Here is a 14,145-nt window from a genome sequence, read left to right as displayed (position 1 = left end):
CCCCGCCTGCCACCCAACAATCCAGCGACACACACACACCGGGGCGAGGACACCGCCCGCCGGCTCCACCTCCGCCCGCCAGCCCCCCGGGGCCCCCGCCCCGCATGGGGGAGTGAGCGCGACCAGGGCGCCCGCACCGCCCGCCCGCCCGCTGCCTGCCCGCCCGCCCGCGGCGGGGGCGGCCCCAGCCCCGCCCCGCCCGCCGCTGCGCTCCGGCGCCTCCGGTGCGCGCCGCCCGCCGCTCCCCGCGCCCGGCGCCCGCGCCCATGGCCGCCCCGGAGTGGGACTGGTTCCAGCGCGAGGGGCTCATCGGGCAGATCAGCGACATCCGCGTCCAGAACCTGCAAGGTAAGCGCGGCCCCGCCGCCGGGGGGCGCTGGGGCCCCGGTTCCCGCCCGGTTCCCGCCGCCCCCGCTCCCGCCCCCGTCCCCGCGGCGCCCCGCGCCCGGCCGTCCTGACCCGGCGCCCGCCCCGCGGGGAGGAGGGGAGAAGCGCCCGCCCCAAACCGGCACCGCCGGCCCGGGGGCGGGGCGGCCCACGTGCGTGTGTTTGTTGTTGGGGGGGGGTCCCCCTTTTCCTCTGCGGGGCGTCGCGAGCCCCCTCCGGCCGCCGCGGGGAGTTTGGAGAAGTTTGCGGGGCGCGGGGCGGCCGGTCAGCGGGGGCGGGGCGCGCGCCCCCGTGTGAACTCCCTCCACCGAGGGGCGCCGGGGCCGGGGAGGAACGGGGGCGCCGGGGCCGATCTGGGGGTTCAGATCGCCCTCCGGAGCCGCCCCTCCCCTGGCCCCGCGCTCGGCTCCGGAGGGCGAGAGGCCCCGCCCCCGGGACCCGGACTGCGTCCCCCTAGGAAGGGGTGTCCTCCGAGGAACGGGGTGAAGGAGAACCCGGGTGGCAGCGCCTCGGAGCGGCCTCGGGGGAGGCTTGTCTGCCCTCCAGAGGAGCGTGTTCCCTGGAAACTGAGCACAAAACAGGGAAAAGTCACCCACATTCACCTCCCAACCACCGCTCCACAAAGCTGCTGTGCCTGGGGGCGCATTTCCAACCCCCCCCCCCTCTCTCCCTCCCCTCTCCCCTCTCATGTGAACTTCGCAGAACTGGACAGAGTTCCACTTCCGGCCTCTCTGGGTGCACATGGACCTGGGCAGGGGGAGGTGCTTGAGCCGGTTCCCCGCAGACTTGGGGTTTCAGGGATTCCAAAGCTGGAGGTGGCTCAGAGGGAGTGGGGAGGCGGGTACCCAGAGTTTGGGGGCGGCTGTTGCCCCTGACCCCAGCAGGTGGCATGAGTTTATGGCTTGGGGGTGGGGCGGGGAGCCCCAGCTGGGGGGTGGCTGGGCTGGGCAGTCAAGTTTAAACATTACACCCGGAGGAATGTTTCCGGGCCCACGGGGGCCAGCTCCACCCCTAGGTTGGGCAAGGACAGCAGCGGGCAGAGGTGACCCGGAGTGGGAGGGAGCCGGCCAGTGGGAAGGGTTTGCTCTGAGCTCCCGGTCCCTCTGGCTGTGGGCTGTGATGTGTGTAAAGAAGGATCGGCTGGAGATGCTGAAAATGATTCCTTTGGATAAGGAGCTGCTGGCCTGGATCCTGCTGCCCCAGAGCCGACATCCGATTCAGGGGGCTGGCGTTACTGTATCTGAAACGGCATCTGGTTTGGGCTGTCAGGGTGTGTGTGTGTGTGTGTGTGTGGGTGTTTAGTAAACACCTTCTGATCCGATCCTTGGAGCAGCTTCCTGCGTTCCTCCAGGATCAGCTCCCGGGTGAGGGATGTTCAGCAATGTGAGCAGTCAGGTACACCTGGAACTGTGGGAGAAGGCTTTGCCAAATGGGCATAATTTGATATGGGTCCTGAAGGTTGGGTAGGAGTTCCCGAAGTGGGCTCCTGTCTCTCAGTTCCCAGTGAACTGTCCTCACTTTTAGGCAATGCCAGTTACAATTTGAGCATCCAAACCTTTGCCATTAAAAAAATAATAAACTTTAAACTTATGTTGATACTTTATACACATCTTATGTATGACTAGTGTCCTTGTGCATGGATTTGTGTACATGGAAAGGAAGTTAATTAGAAGAATTATTTTAAGATCGCTATTCGCCCTTTGTCAGAAATAGAAGTGTCAACCAATAACATATCAATACACACGTGTGCGATTGGTGCCAGCGAGGGCTTTATATGTATCTCGCATGTTCAAGTCAACTTAGCCTTTTATATGTATAGATAAACTTGCTTAATTAGACCTGCTTTCTAAGTTAGCTAAACTTTTCCATCCCAGTGAAGCACCCCAACTTCTCTTTCAGGTAATTGTCCGCAACACAGCAGTAAATATCAATACAAAGCAGATTATTATTGTAGATCACGCAGGGAGAACAAAGAGTGACATATTTAACTGCAGCAGTGTTTGACTATATTCTATGTAGTGAGAAAGCCTGAAGTCATTTTCGAGGTCCACAATTTCTTACTTCTCTTCAGTCAGGCCAAGTTTCTAAATTTTCTAAATCTCCAGTTTTCTGGCTAATGAAAAGGACATAGAATTTTAATGGAGAGTCTACCTACTCCAGGAATCAAATGAGAATGAGGCACGGAAAACACTTCACAAACATTTGGTTAAAGTGTAAAATGTTTGCACCTGGCTGTAAAGCAAGTTGTGTTCCTGGGGTGAAGAAACTGCAAGGAGGCTAGACGCTAGGGAGAGGAAGCTGGTTGTTGCTATGTAGACATCATTACTCGGTGCCCACAGCGACCATTTCTGGGCTGGGCTGTGGGCCGCATTTTGCACCATGGGGTCTCATCAGCTGTGATTTGTGGGGTGTTGCTCTGGGGTGGTAGCGGGGCCTGTGTCCCACTTGGGGGAAGCCTAGTAGTGGTTTGTCCCCGCCAGGTCATGGTGCTGTTTATTTTTAAATGGCCAGTGCAGGTCATGGCAGCTCCTGCGTCGAGCCTCTGCCCCCTGGTGGTCAGTGCGCATCATAGCTACTGGTCAGAGGGAAGGGCAGACACTTAGTCTTTTATCTATATAGACTACCTATATTTATATAAAATGCATTAACCTTAAGGCTGAGCCCGACAAACTTTTACATATGGATACACCACCCCCAGATCCAGATGCAGGAGAGTTCCACCATCCTGGGTGGGGCCTCCTGGCCCTCCCCAGTCCGTAGCAATCCCAAACACACACAGGGCAGCATTCTCTGATCTCACTATTATCGCTTTGCCTCTGGAACTTCCTATTCCAGTGGGCTGGGCAGTGGGTGCTCTTTGAAGCCGGCCTTCCCGTTCCCCGTTCTGTTGGAGCAATGGGTCCACTTGCTGGCTTGTTTGGGAGGGGGAGATTGTGAGACTACTTTGCTGAAGTGTGATGTACACATCATGACACGCACCTGTTCTAAGTTTCCGTTTCAGTCATGTGTAGGGACTCTGCAGCACTGTGCACACATCACAGCACCCAGCTTGGGGACAGTTTCATTCCTGCTGGTGCCCAGCGTACGCGTCAGTCCCGCTCCCGGCCCTGGGAGGCAGCGCGCAGGTCCTGCTGCTGTTGCTGAGGACCGGTCCGCCTTGTGCACAGCCCTCGGTGGGGGACATTCGGGCTGCCTGCAGTTCGGGCTCCTGCGAGGGAAAGAAGCTGTCAGTCTCGGGCACCCAGCGTTGCCGCTCTGCCCAGCACCCTGAGAAGGGGCTGGGAGAGGGGTGGCAGCAGGGATCTGTGTTCTCTGTCTCCGTTTTCCCCTGGGCCTCCCTGTCTCTTGACTGGGTGTTAGCAGACAGGTTCTCTCCTTATCTCGGTGGAAGTCCCAGCCGAAGGGCCATGCCCAGAAGGCACCCACGCCGTGCCTAGAGCGTCTGCCCAGACCAGCTGCTGGGTGTCAGCAGGTGCTGGATGGTCCGAGTGATCTGCTCTGCGGGCGGTGGGCGCGACCGTGGGTGGGAGTCGCCCCGGGAGCCCCGGTCCAGGCAGGAGGGTGTCTGTTTTGTAAGCTGTGTGTTGCTTGGAGCACCGGTGGTCGCAGTTGTCATGGTGATGGGAAGGTGGGCCCAGAGGGAGTTCATGAGCCTGTAATCAGAGGGCCTCCATGTGCCGGCAGTAGCTGCTGTCCTGGCCAGACAATCCTGCTTCTTTTCAGAAAGCTTCCCTCGCCCGTCCGGGGACCAGCTGCTGTAGGGGCAGGCATGGGGACCTTGCGTGTCAAGAAAAATGGTTCAGGAATACACAGACATCTTTACCTCTTTCTCTTTTAAAAAAAATATATATATTTTATTGATTTCAGAGAGGGAGAGAGAGAGAGAGAAACATCAATGATGAGGGAGAATCATGGATTGGCTGCCTCCTGCGCGCCCCCTGCTGGTGACTGAGACCATAACCCAGACATGTGCCCTGATCGGAAATCAAACCGAGACCTCCCGGTTCGTTGGTTGACACTCAACCATGGAGCAGCGCTGGTTGGGCCACCTCTTCCTCTGTAGCTGTGTGTTTACCTCAGCGTGGAGGCACGCTGACCTCTGCTTGATCAGTCATCCGGATTGTTTTCCACGCCCCGAGCTGTGCCGTTCTGCCATCCACGTGGGTACGGTTGTGGCATCGCCAGATCACCCCCGGGGAGCGGGGTGGAAGGAAGACCTCTGGCTGCCTTTGAGGTCAGGTGAGCCGGGCAGAGAGCGTGGCCTGCCCCGGGGGCGGGTCACGGCCCTGGCAGTCTGACACCTGCACAGACGGCGGCTCATGGAAAGGCTGTGAAGGAAGGGCTCCCTGCAGAGCCCACCGGGGGTCCCTCCGGGCAGAGGCTGCCCTGCCGCCCCGCCGCCCCCAGTGTCCCTTGCAAGGAAGCAAGGGGGGGGGGGTGGCCCATGCGGGGGACCTTCCATTGAGGAGAAAATGGAATTGCAGGATGTGGGCAGCCTCCACCTGGCGGTCCCCCCGCCCTGGAGCCACCTGGGGTGGGATGGCGCCCCCCCCCCCCGCCCTGGACCACGTGGGGTGGGATGGCGCCCTCCCTCCCCGCCCTGGACCATGTGGGGTGGGATGGCGCCCCCCCCCCTCCCCGCCCTGGACCACGTGGGGTGGGATGGCGCCCCCTCTCCCCGCCCTGGACCACGTGGGGTGGGATGGCGCCCTCCCTCCCCGCCCTGGACCACATGGGGTGGGATGGCGGCCACTGGTGGTCAGTGACCTTTCTGATGACCAGGCGCTCCAGCTTCCCCTCTCCTTCCGGGACGGGCTTTGGGTCCAGCTGAAGCGCCAGTGCTTCTGGGGTCAGAGGGCGGTGTCCGGTCGGGATGGGGCCGGTGCTCCAGTTCCTGGCAAAGCCTCCTCCACCCCCGACGCTCGCTGCCCTTCTCTGGGCACTTGGCCAGCATGCCCGAGCGCAGCCCTGGGCCCAGGGTGCAGGCAGGTCCCTCCCTGCCCCTTAGGAGCCGGAGCGCGGGCGCCCAGCCAGACCGGGGCTGGGATTTGCAGTTCAGCTTGGGGCTGTCTCCTGTTGCCCTGGTGCCTGCTGGGTCGGATGCTGTGAACTCTGACCTCCTTGTTCCCCAGCACCCAGAGCTGGAGGTGGATGGAGAGGCAGGGATGGAGGGTGGGAGGGAAGGGGGGCGCTAGGCTCTGGGGAGCCAGGGCCGGCGCTCACCTCTGCTGCTGAGCCTCCCGGCCCTGCCTCAGTGTCTCCTTTAGAACTTTCAGGAAGCAGCACCGCGGGGTAGCAGACAGGGACCATGTGGGGGCACTTGGAGCTGACCAGACAGAGGTGGGCAGGCCCCGTCTGAGCCCTGCCCACTGCTCAGGCGCCTTTCCATAAGGTGTGAGCTGCGGGCGTGGACAGGTGATGGGACTCGCCCAAGGTCACGGACTTTAAGTGGAACCAGGATGTGAAACCAGGTCAGACGGAGCCCACGCATCCTGCACACACGCTCCGCGAAGCCAAGGAGCTGCCAGCCCGGCTGGGGCGGGAGCCTCCGGGAGACTGTGAGGCTGGGCCCCCGGGCTGAGCACAGCCTGGCTGAGCACAGCGTCTGCGGAGAAGGAAGGGACGTGGTGGGCAGCCCCGAGGCAGCTCAGGGCAGAGCAGGGCCCGTGTGGGCGAATGGCCAGCCCTCGCCACGTTCTTCCCGCGCCCACTGGCTCAGAGCCCCTGCAGGCCCTCGGGGTGTCACCTCCACCAGCCCACCCGCTACCAGCACCCACCACACATCCCTGCCCATCCCCTCCACTGGGTCTCCGTGGCCCACCGTGGGCAGCTTCGCCCCCCCCCCCCCCACCAACGGCATCGCCCGTGAATCGTGATGGGCAAAGGATTGGGCTGCACTGACTTACAGGGTCAAGTCCGCGGCCGTCAGCCTGGCGCCGGGCCCTCCGTGCTATCCCAGCCCCCTCTCCCACAGACACCCCCCACCCAGCACCCTGCCCTCCGGTTCCACCTCGTCCCTCCTGGTGGCCTGTGCACACACCAGCGGCACAGGGCAGCCAGGGCCTCGGACCCCGCACCCAGAGCAGAGGCGTCCAGGAGGCTGCTGGCTGCCTCCGCCGCCCTGGCTCCTGGGGCACAGCAAGGGCGCTTGGGGGGCACGGGGGGTGTGCTAGAGGTTTCTGGATAAAAACCACAGAAAATCTAGTGTAGAGGCTTCATGCCCTCCAGGAACTGGCTGCCCGCAGCGCCCTGCCCCAGGCTGTGTGCTCGGCTCCCAGGATGAGTCACCAAGGAGAGCATTCTGTCTGCCTGGGGCGAGTCAGCGGGCTGAGCTCGCTCTGGATTCTGCCCTCACAAGCCATGTTCCAGGCGGCTCATCCCTAACCACGGGCAGGTTGTGTGTGTGTGTGTGTACGTGTGTGTGTGTGAAGCCATGTTCCAGGCGGCTCATCCCTAACCACGGGCAGGTCATGTGTGTGTGTGTGTGAGTGTGTGTACATGTGTGTGTGTGTGTCTGTGGGGGTGAGGGTTGGGGGGGACGCACAGCCAGGGCGCAGTTTCAGTCCTGGGTCTGGCCCTAGCTTGTTGCTGACTTGCTGTGGGATCTTGGGAAGCCTTTTCCATGCACTGGGCCTCAGTTTCCCCGTCTACAGGATGAGGGGGTTGGGCTCTCGGGCTCCAGTGGCCCCCGGAAGGCGCACAGGACAGAGCGTGCGCAGTAATGCCATGGCGTTCCAGTCCCTGGCGCACAGGGGCGGCAGCGTGGGCCGCTGGGCACTGCTGAGTGCTGCTGGCCGTGCGCCTGGATTCTGTCCCTGTCAGTGCCGGAGCCTCCTCCCACCAGGTCCTGCGCCCGCGCCCAGGACACGAACCAGAACGCTCCTGTGCTCTGGCTAACTATAACCGGTAATGCTCCTGTGCTCTGGCTAACTATAACCGGTAATGCTCCTGTGCTCTGGTTAACTATAACCGGTAATGCTCCTGTGCTCTGGCTAACTATAACCGGTAATGCTCCTGTGCTCTGGTTAACTATAACCGGTAAATGTGCCTACGCTCTGAGTAAACTATAACCGGTAACGGTCCTGTGCTCTGGTTAACTATAACCGGTAAATGTGCCTATGCTTTGAGTGAACTATAACCAGTAACGCTCCTGTGCTCTCCTGTGCTCCAGGTAAACTATAACCGGTAAACGCTCCTACGCTCCGGGTAAACTGGAACCGGTAAACACCCCTTTGCTGCGGTTAAACGAGGAGCATTCTGGGTTCGTTCTGGGTCAGACGGTTTCTATGGAAGCCTGGGGAGGGTGTGGGACCCTGCCCTGCCCTCGCTGGGCACAGTGGAAGGTGCCCCGGGACATGGAGGTGCCGGGGCGGGTCGCGGCCTCCACCGCGCACATTGGCAGGAGGAGGTGCGTGGGCTCAGGTGCAGCAGGAGCTGGGACAGTCGGTCGGACGGACGTACGGACGGACGGTCGGTATTGAGCGGCGTCCGCGGTCCGGGGCGGCAGGCCTCGGAAGAGGTTTCCCCAGGAACCACTGGTTCGCGGTGGAGCTGGTGCCGGCCTGGCCTCCAGCAGCCTGGTGGGGGAGCGGGCCTTCGGAGCAGCCCCGGCCCAGGGGCCGGGGGAGGGCAGGAAGAAGAGCCAGATGCTGCTCACTGCCCTCCCTGACCCGGGGACTCTCTGGCATTTAATTTTTCACTGAACAGCGAGGCCCTGGCCAGAGTCCTCCTGCCCGACCGGCCGAAGGTCAGGCCTGCTCTGTCTCCCAGGGAGAGAGAAAAATAAAGTCATTGTCTTTTTGGTGGTTGAACCATTAAAAGTAAACTCCCTGTTCCCATAGCAACCTTTTCTGATTGCTCCCGCCCATTCTGCACCTCTGCTTGAAAGCGTGTCCATCACAGAAGGACTTAGAGGCAGCGTCCAAGGTCACACGTCTGGCTTTAAAGAATGTTTGCCGCGCCCTAGCTGGTGTGGCTCGGGATAGAGCGTCGGCCTGTGGACTCAAGGGTCCTGGTTCGATTCTGATCAAGGGCATGTGCCCGGGTTGTGGGCTTGATCCCCAGTAGGGGGCATGCAGAAGCAGCCATCAATGATTCTCTCTCTCCTCTGAAATCAATAAAGTATATTGGGGGGAAAAATTTGCCATCCCTCCTCTCCCCCCCCCCCCCCACTGGTCTGTCTCTTTCCCCTTCCTTCCTTCCTTCCTTCCTTCCTTCCTTCCTTCCTTCCTTCCTTCCTCCTCCCTCCCTCCCCTCCCTTCCCTCCCTCCCCTCCCCTCCCCTCCCCTCCCCTCCCCTCCCCTCCCCTCCCCTCCCCTCCCCTCCCTTCCCCTCCCCTCCCCTTCCCTTCCCTTCCCTTCCCCCTTCATCAGAGCAGGGATTGCCAAACTGGTTTGTGGGCCAAATCGGGCCCACTACCTGTTTTTTTTTTTTTTAATAAAGTTTTATTGAGACACAGCTGTGTCCATCCGTTTGCACGCCGTCCAGGGCTGCATTTGCACCACAGTGGCAGTTCCGCCGTGACGGAGAAGTACCCACAAAGCCAGAAACACTTCCTCTCTGGCCTTAGTGAGCGCGGGCACCGGGGCGCTCCCGGTGGGATGGCAGGGACCTGGTGTGCTGGACCCCCCTCAGGACCCGGGACACGGAGGAGGCCTTGTGGTGACGAGAGTGGGGCACGCTTGCCACCCGCGCCATGGGTCAGCTTGTTTCCGGGGGCTGGCGCCCCGTCCCGGGTTTAGAAATGGACTCTCCCATCTGAAGCCTGGCCAGTCCGTCAGCAGCCGCTCCGGAGTCTCCTCAGAATGCCGGGCGCCGGGACGGAGGACTGAGTGGGACCCTCGGGTCCCGGGACCCAGAGGCCGCTGCACCGTGAGGCTGTGGGGCGGGTGCTGAGACTGAGGGGGGCACCGGTGGGTGCTGCAGGGGAGGGAGGGGCGGCCCAGTCCAGCTTTCAGGGCGGGACTAGGGCCGGGAAACACCTGCAGTCACCTGGGCCGGCAGCGGGAAAGCAGGGGCAGGCAGTGTGGTGGCCTGTGCAGGGATGGGCAGTGCCTGGATGTGGTCCCACAGGCGGCCGTGCCCTTGGCATCTCCCCTGCTCCTCGCCCGCCCTGAGCCCCCCTGAGCCCTGTCATGCCCGCTCCGGGGGGTGATAGGTCACAGCCCCGGGGTGAGGAGGGCCAGGCAGGACCCGGCGGTCACTGCGGGTCCACAGGGGGCCTGTGGGGCTCTGATGACATCACGCCCCTCCTGCTGCCCTCACAGTGCTCTCCAGCGGGCGGGGTCCTATGCGATATTTATATCCCTCTCCTGTTGGACTATTTTTAATCCTCTTTGGGGTGACACACTTCAAACACGGCGCTCTGGGGCCTTCAGGTGGAGAACTGGGGCAAGAGGTAGGGAGGGGCGCGGCAGTGACCTGCCAGGCGGGTGGTGAAGTGACGGAACCTCAGAGGGCGTCCTCCCCTCACCCTGCCCTCCGCCCGCCAGGCCTGGCCCTGTACTCCCCTCACCCTGTCCTCCGCCCCGCCAGGCCTGGCCCTGTACTCCCCTCACCCTGTCCTCCGCCCGCCAGGCCTCCTCCTCCATCCCAGGATCGGGCCTAAACGAGCAGTCTGACATCCCTCTCACAATCCAGGACTGCTGGCTCCTAACTGTTCGCCTGCCTGCCTGCCTGATTGCCCCTAACCGTTCTGCCTGCCAGTCTCTCCTCCTCTCTGCCCACTCTTTCTAAAAAGCAATGGGAAAAATCCTTGGGTGAGGATTAGCAACATAAACAAACACATGGAGTGGGAGGGGAGTCTGTTTGGCACGGCCGTCAGTAATTTGGTAGAGATTCAACTGGCCGTCTGGGGTGATAAAATATCCTCCATCTTGAATGTGGTGGTCCCGTGACTTTTTATTCCTCAAAGCGCACAGCGAACGCAGGAAGGATGAGGTTCACTCCTCGGTGAACCTGAGGCGACCTGCGCGGGCCGCGGGGCCGAGACCGCCCGTGAGCCTGTGCGGTGCCGCTCGGGCCCATTGAAGTGGCCTGCACAAAGGGGCTTTCTCCGGGCCTGTGGCCGCTGATGCCAGTCCGTTTTCCCCGCTGATCTCTGCAATCTCTGCCCCATAAAAGCCACGGAGTCCCTCTGAGCCCCGGGCACAGATTTCCCTTGTAACTGAGACTCTGCAGGTTGCTTTCAAGCCCAGTAAAGTGAGACCTGCTGGGGGGGGGGGGTACAGGGTGGAGTGGGACCGCCACCCTTTCACTCTGGCCCCGTGGGCCCCGTGGGCACCGATCCCAGAGCCCCCCACCCCCACCCCGGAGCGCACCAGCTGGCTGCCTCTACTTCTCCCCCTCTGAGAGGCCGGCCTGGGGAACCCAGACTCAGTCTTGATTAGAGTTACGGTAACTGGGAGTTACAGAAAGTCCCAGGTGACGGTGCCCAAACATGTGCATGTCTGTACAGACAGTTCCAAGCTGGGATGGCAGCTGTGCACCCAGAGAGGGAGGGCCCCGGCTCCCTAGCTCAGAGTGCTGCTGCCCCGCCCCGCAGCTGTGGCCGCGTGGCCCAGGGGGGCTGCGAGCGCTCCGGCTCCAGGCATCACATCAGTCCAGGCAGCGAGGTGGGGGCGAATGCTGGCTCTGCTGATGCCGGCCGCATGTCTGCGTGCACCTGTTGGCCAGCGCTGGGCCGTAGACTGCGGATAACTGTTCGGGAGGCTGAGGAGCAGCTCGCTTCTCGGGGCCCGCTAAGGCCGGCGGAGCGCCTCCCGCGGAGGGAGGAGAGAGCAGGCCTTCGGGGTGGGGAAGACGGCCCGCAGTCTCTGCTGTAACCCGGCTCTGCCAGGCTTGTGCTCTGGAGCCTTGGACCCGCCTCCAACCACTTTTTTTTTTTTTTAATTAAATATATTTTATTGGTTTTGTACAGAGAGGAAGAGAGAGGGATAGAGAGTTAGGAACATCGATGAGAGAGAGTCATCGATCAGCTGCCTCTTGCACACCCCCTACTAGGGATATGCCCACAACCAAGGTACATGCCCTTGACCGGAATTGAACCTGGGACCTTTCAGTCCCCAAGCTGACGCTCTATCCATTGAGCCAAACCGGTTTTGGCCGTCTCCAACCTCTTTAGTCTTAGTTTTCCTGCCTGTGAAATGGGCACAGCGACGCCTTCCTCTCTAGCTTGTTGTGGACATTAAACGGGAGAATGTGGCCCTGACCCTCCTCTGGTGCTCAGTCTCCCCAGGAGGACCGTGTCCAGGACTCCCGTCTGTGGCCTCTGCCCTCCATGTCTCGGCTGAGCCATAGAGAGACGACACACTTTGGAGTCTCCCACGGTCCAGTCAAGCAGCCGGGCTTACTCCCCCTCAGCTCGGAGAGGCCCGCGGCCAGGCCCCCAATGAATCCCTGGCACCGCCGCTGACCGCTCCCGGAGCACTGAGCTCCGTGCCTTTCGTTGCGCGGCACCGATGACGTGACCGTCTCCGACATGTGACCGTCTCCGACGTGACCATCCCCGACATGTGACTGCCCCGATGACGTGACCGTCCCCGCTTGGCAGAGGGAGCCTGCGCGCTGAGCGGTTAGGCGCCTGTCCCAGGCCCGATGGCCAGTGAGCGGCGGGTTTGAGGTCAGGCCGTGCGGGCCCGGGCTCCTGCCTGGTCTGCACACACCCGCAGCCTCGTGTGGGGACAGGCTGCGCACGAGGGCAGGACAGCGGGCAGGGGGACCCCCAATGGAAGTGCCTCTGAAGGAAGAGCATCCCGGCAGAGCCGGAGGCGGGAGGGGAGGCCCCCGCCCTGGGAAAGGGGGTGATGGAGAGGGGTGTGCCCATGGGGACGGCCAGGAGGGCCAGGCGAGCTCCTCCGAGGTCCCCTGAACCCCCGGACCAAGTACGCACTGCAGGGGTGCCATTGGCCGGGTGCGGGCTGAGGGGAGCCGGGCCTGCCGCCCGCCAGCTGCACGGCCTCTGAGCTCCGGCTTTGTTTCCCCATCGCGGGCCGGGCGCCAGGCGTGGACGCGCAGACACGCCGGGGAGGCGCCTGGCACCCCGTGGCAGCAGCCTGCCCCCGTTCCCCCATCCTGTCCCCCCTGTCCCCGGGCTCTGCGGCCTCCTCTGCACCCAGGCTGGGGCCCACGGTGCCCGTTCCCGGGAGTCCACAGCAACGCCTTGTCCTGCCTCCGAACAGGCCCACCGTGCCCGGGTCAGAGCCGGGCGGCCAGGCCCAGGGCGGGAGGAGGGGCCCGGCCGGCACTGTCTCCTCTGACTCCGGCGATGCCCTTCCCTGGTCCCCGCCCTCGGGGCAGGGGCCATGGCTGCGTGGAGAGCCCCTGATGGACGACGCCAGCCCCGCGCCCGGCGCCCTCAGTGGCGCCGCTGGTCCCTGTCGCACTCGGTGCAGGGCCTGTGTCCCTGCAGCCCAGGCCGCGCTGTGCTGCAGACAGCAGGCTGGGAAGGACGAGCTCCTGGGCTCGGCCTGGTGCCGGGGCGGCCCTCGGGGCCGGAGCCCTCCTTGGCCGCCTGACCCGTGGCTCAGCCCACTGGCGATTCTGCATCTCCATTTAACCTCCGAATGGCAGTGGAGCTTAGGGAAATGCACGAATAATTCCTGTTCCAGGAGAGCGCTGGCTACCCTCCAGTTACCTGAAGGGAGTTGGGGGGGGGGGGACGGAGTAGGGGGGAGCTCCATGCCCCGGGGGGCCCTGAGCAGGTCACCGACCTGGCCCTGCCTCCTCCCCAGGCAAAGAATGGCTGCACTTCGCTGGCTGCCTAGGCCCAGGCCCCAGCCATGGCGTGGGGGCAGGCTGGATGGCGGTGTCTGCCAGGCACAGGTTGGGAGTGTTCCTGGGCAGGAAGGCCTCTGCCCAGGCAGGGCCAGCTCATGGCAGAGCCCAGCGTGAGCGGTGCCCGGGCCGGCCGCATTACTGGGGAGCCCGAGCACCCCGGAACTGGCCTGGTGGGGCGGCTAAGCGGCCCCTCCAGGAGCTGCTGCCCAGGCCCTCAGATGAGAGCTCCTCCTGCTCCCTGCCTGCCCGGCCCCTCCTCTGCCTGGAGCACCTGGGCCTGGCGTTTGATGGCACCTCCCTTTGAAGCACCTGCCCTCTATCCACCCGCCCAGGCCTCACCCACCGGCGGCTCCTCACCCTCCAGCCCTCAGCCCGGGTGGCGCCTCCCTGCGCAGTGACCCTCACCGTGACCTCCTCCGTTCTACCATGAGTGCTGATGTGACCCTGAGGGGCAGGAGCCCGACCAGGTCAAGGGGCGGGGCAGTGCTGGCCTCTCTTGCCTCTCTTCTTAGTGCCTTTTTTAAATTTATTTTTTTTATTTTTTATTGATTTCAGAGAGAACAGGAGAGGGAGAGAGATAAAAACAACAGTGATGAGAGAGAAACATTGATCACCTGCCCCCTGAGCACCCACTGTGTACACACGGCCTGCCCTCTGAGCACCCACTGTGTGCACGGCCTGACCCTGAGCACCCACGGCCTGTCCCCTGAGCACCCACTGTGTACACACATCCTGCCCCCTGAGCACCCACTGTGTACACACGGTCTGCCCCCTGAGCACCCACTGTGTACACACATCCTGCCCCGGCCTGTCCCCTGAGCACCCACTGTGTACACACGGCCTGCCCCCTGAGCACCCACTGTGTACACACGGCCTGCCCTCTGAGCACCCACTGTGTGCACGGCCTGACCCTGAGCACCCACGGCCTGTCCCCTGAGCACCCACTGTGTACACACGGCCTGCCCCCTGAGCACCCACTGT

The 14,145-nt window shown here is 62.8% G+C and overlaps 1 protein-coding gene across 1 annotated transcript in view; it reads left to right on the top strand.

Moving 5' to 3' along the window:
* The first annotated feature begins 206 nt into the window (after positions 1–206).
* Positions 207–14,145, top strand: part of CLMN (calmin) — a 74,795-nt gene continuing 60,856 nt past the window's right edge. Inside the window, exon 1 of the mRNA XM_045577204.1 lies at positions 207–348. Coding sequence (XP_045433160.1) covers positions 267–348 — 82 coding nt within the window. The 5' untranslated portion in view covers positions 207–266. The remainder of the gene's footprint in view (positions 349–14,145) is intronic.

This window comes from Pipistrellus kuhlii, unplaced genomic scaffold (assembly GCF_014108245.1).
Source record: "Pipistrellus kuhlii isolate mPipKuh1 unplaced genomic scaffold, mPipKuh1.p scaffold_m20_p_85, whole genome shotgun sequence".
Taxonomy (NCBI): Eukaryota; Metazoa; Chordata; class Mammalia; order Chiroptera; family Vespertilionidae; genus Pipistrellus; species Pipistrellus kuhlii.
This window is presented reverse-complemented; position numbering and strand designations above follow the sequence as displayed.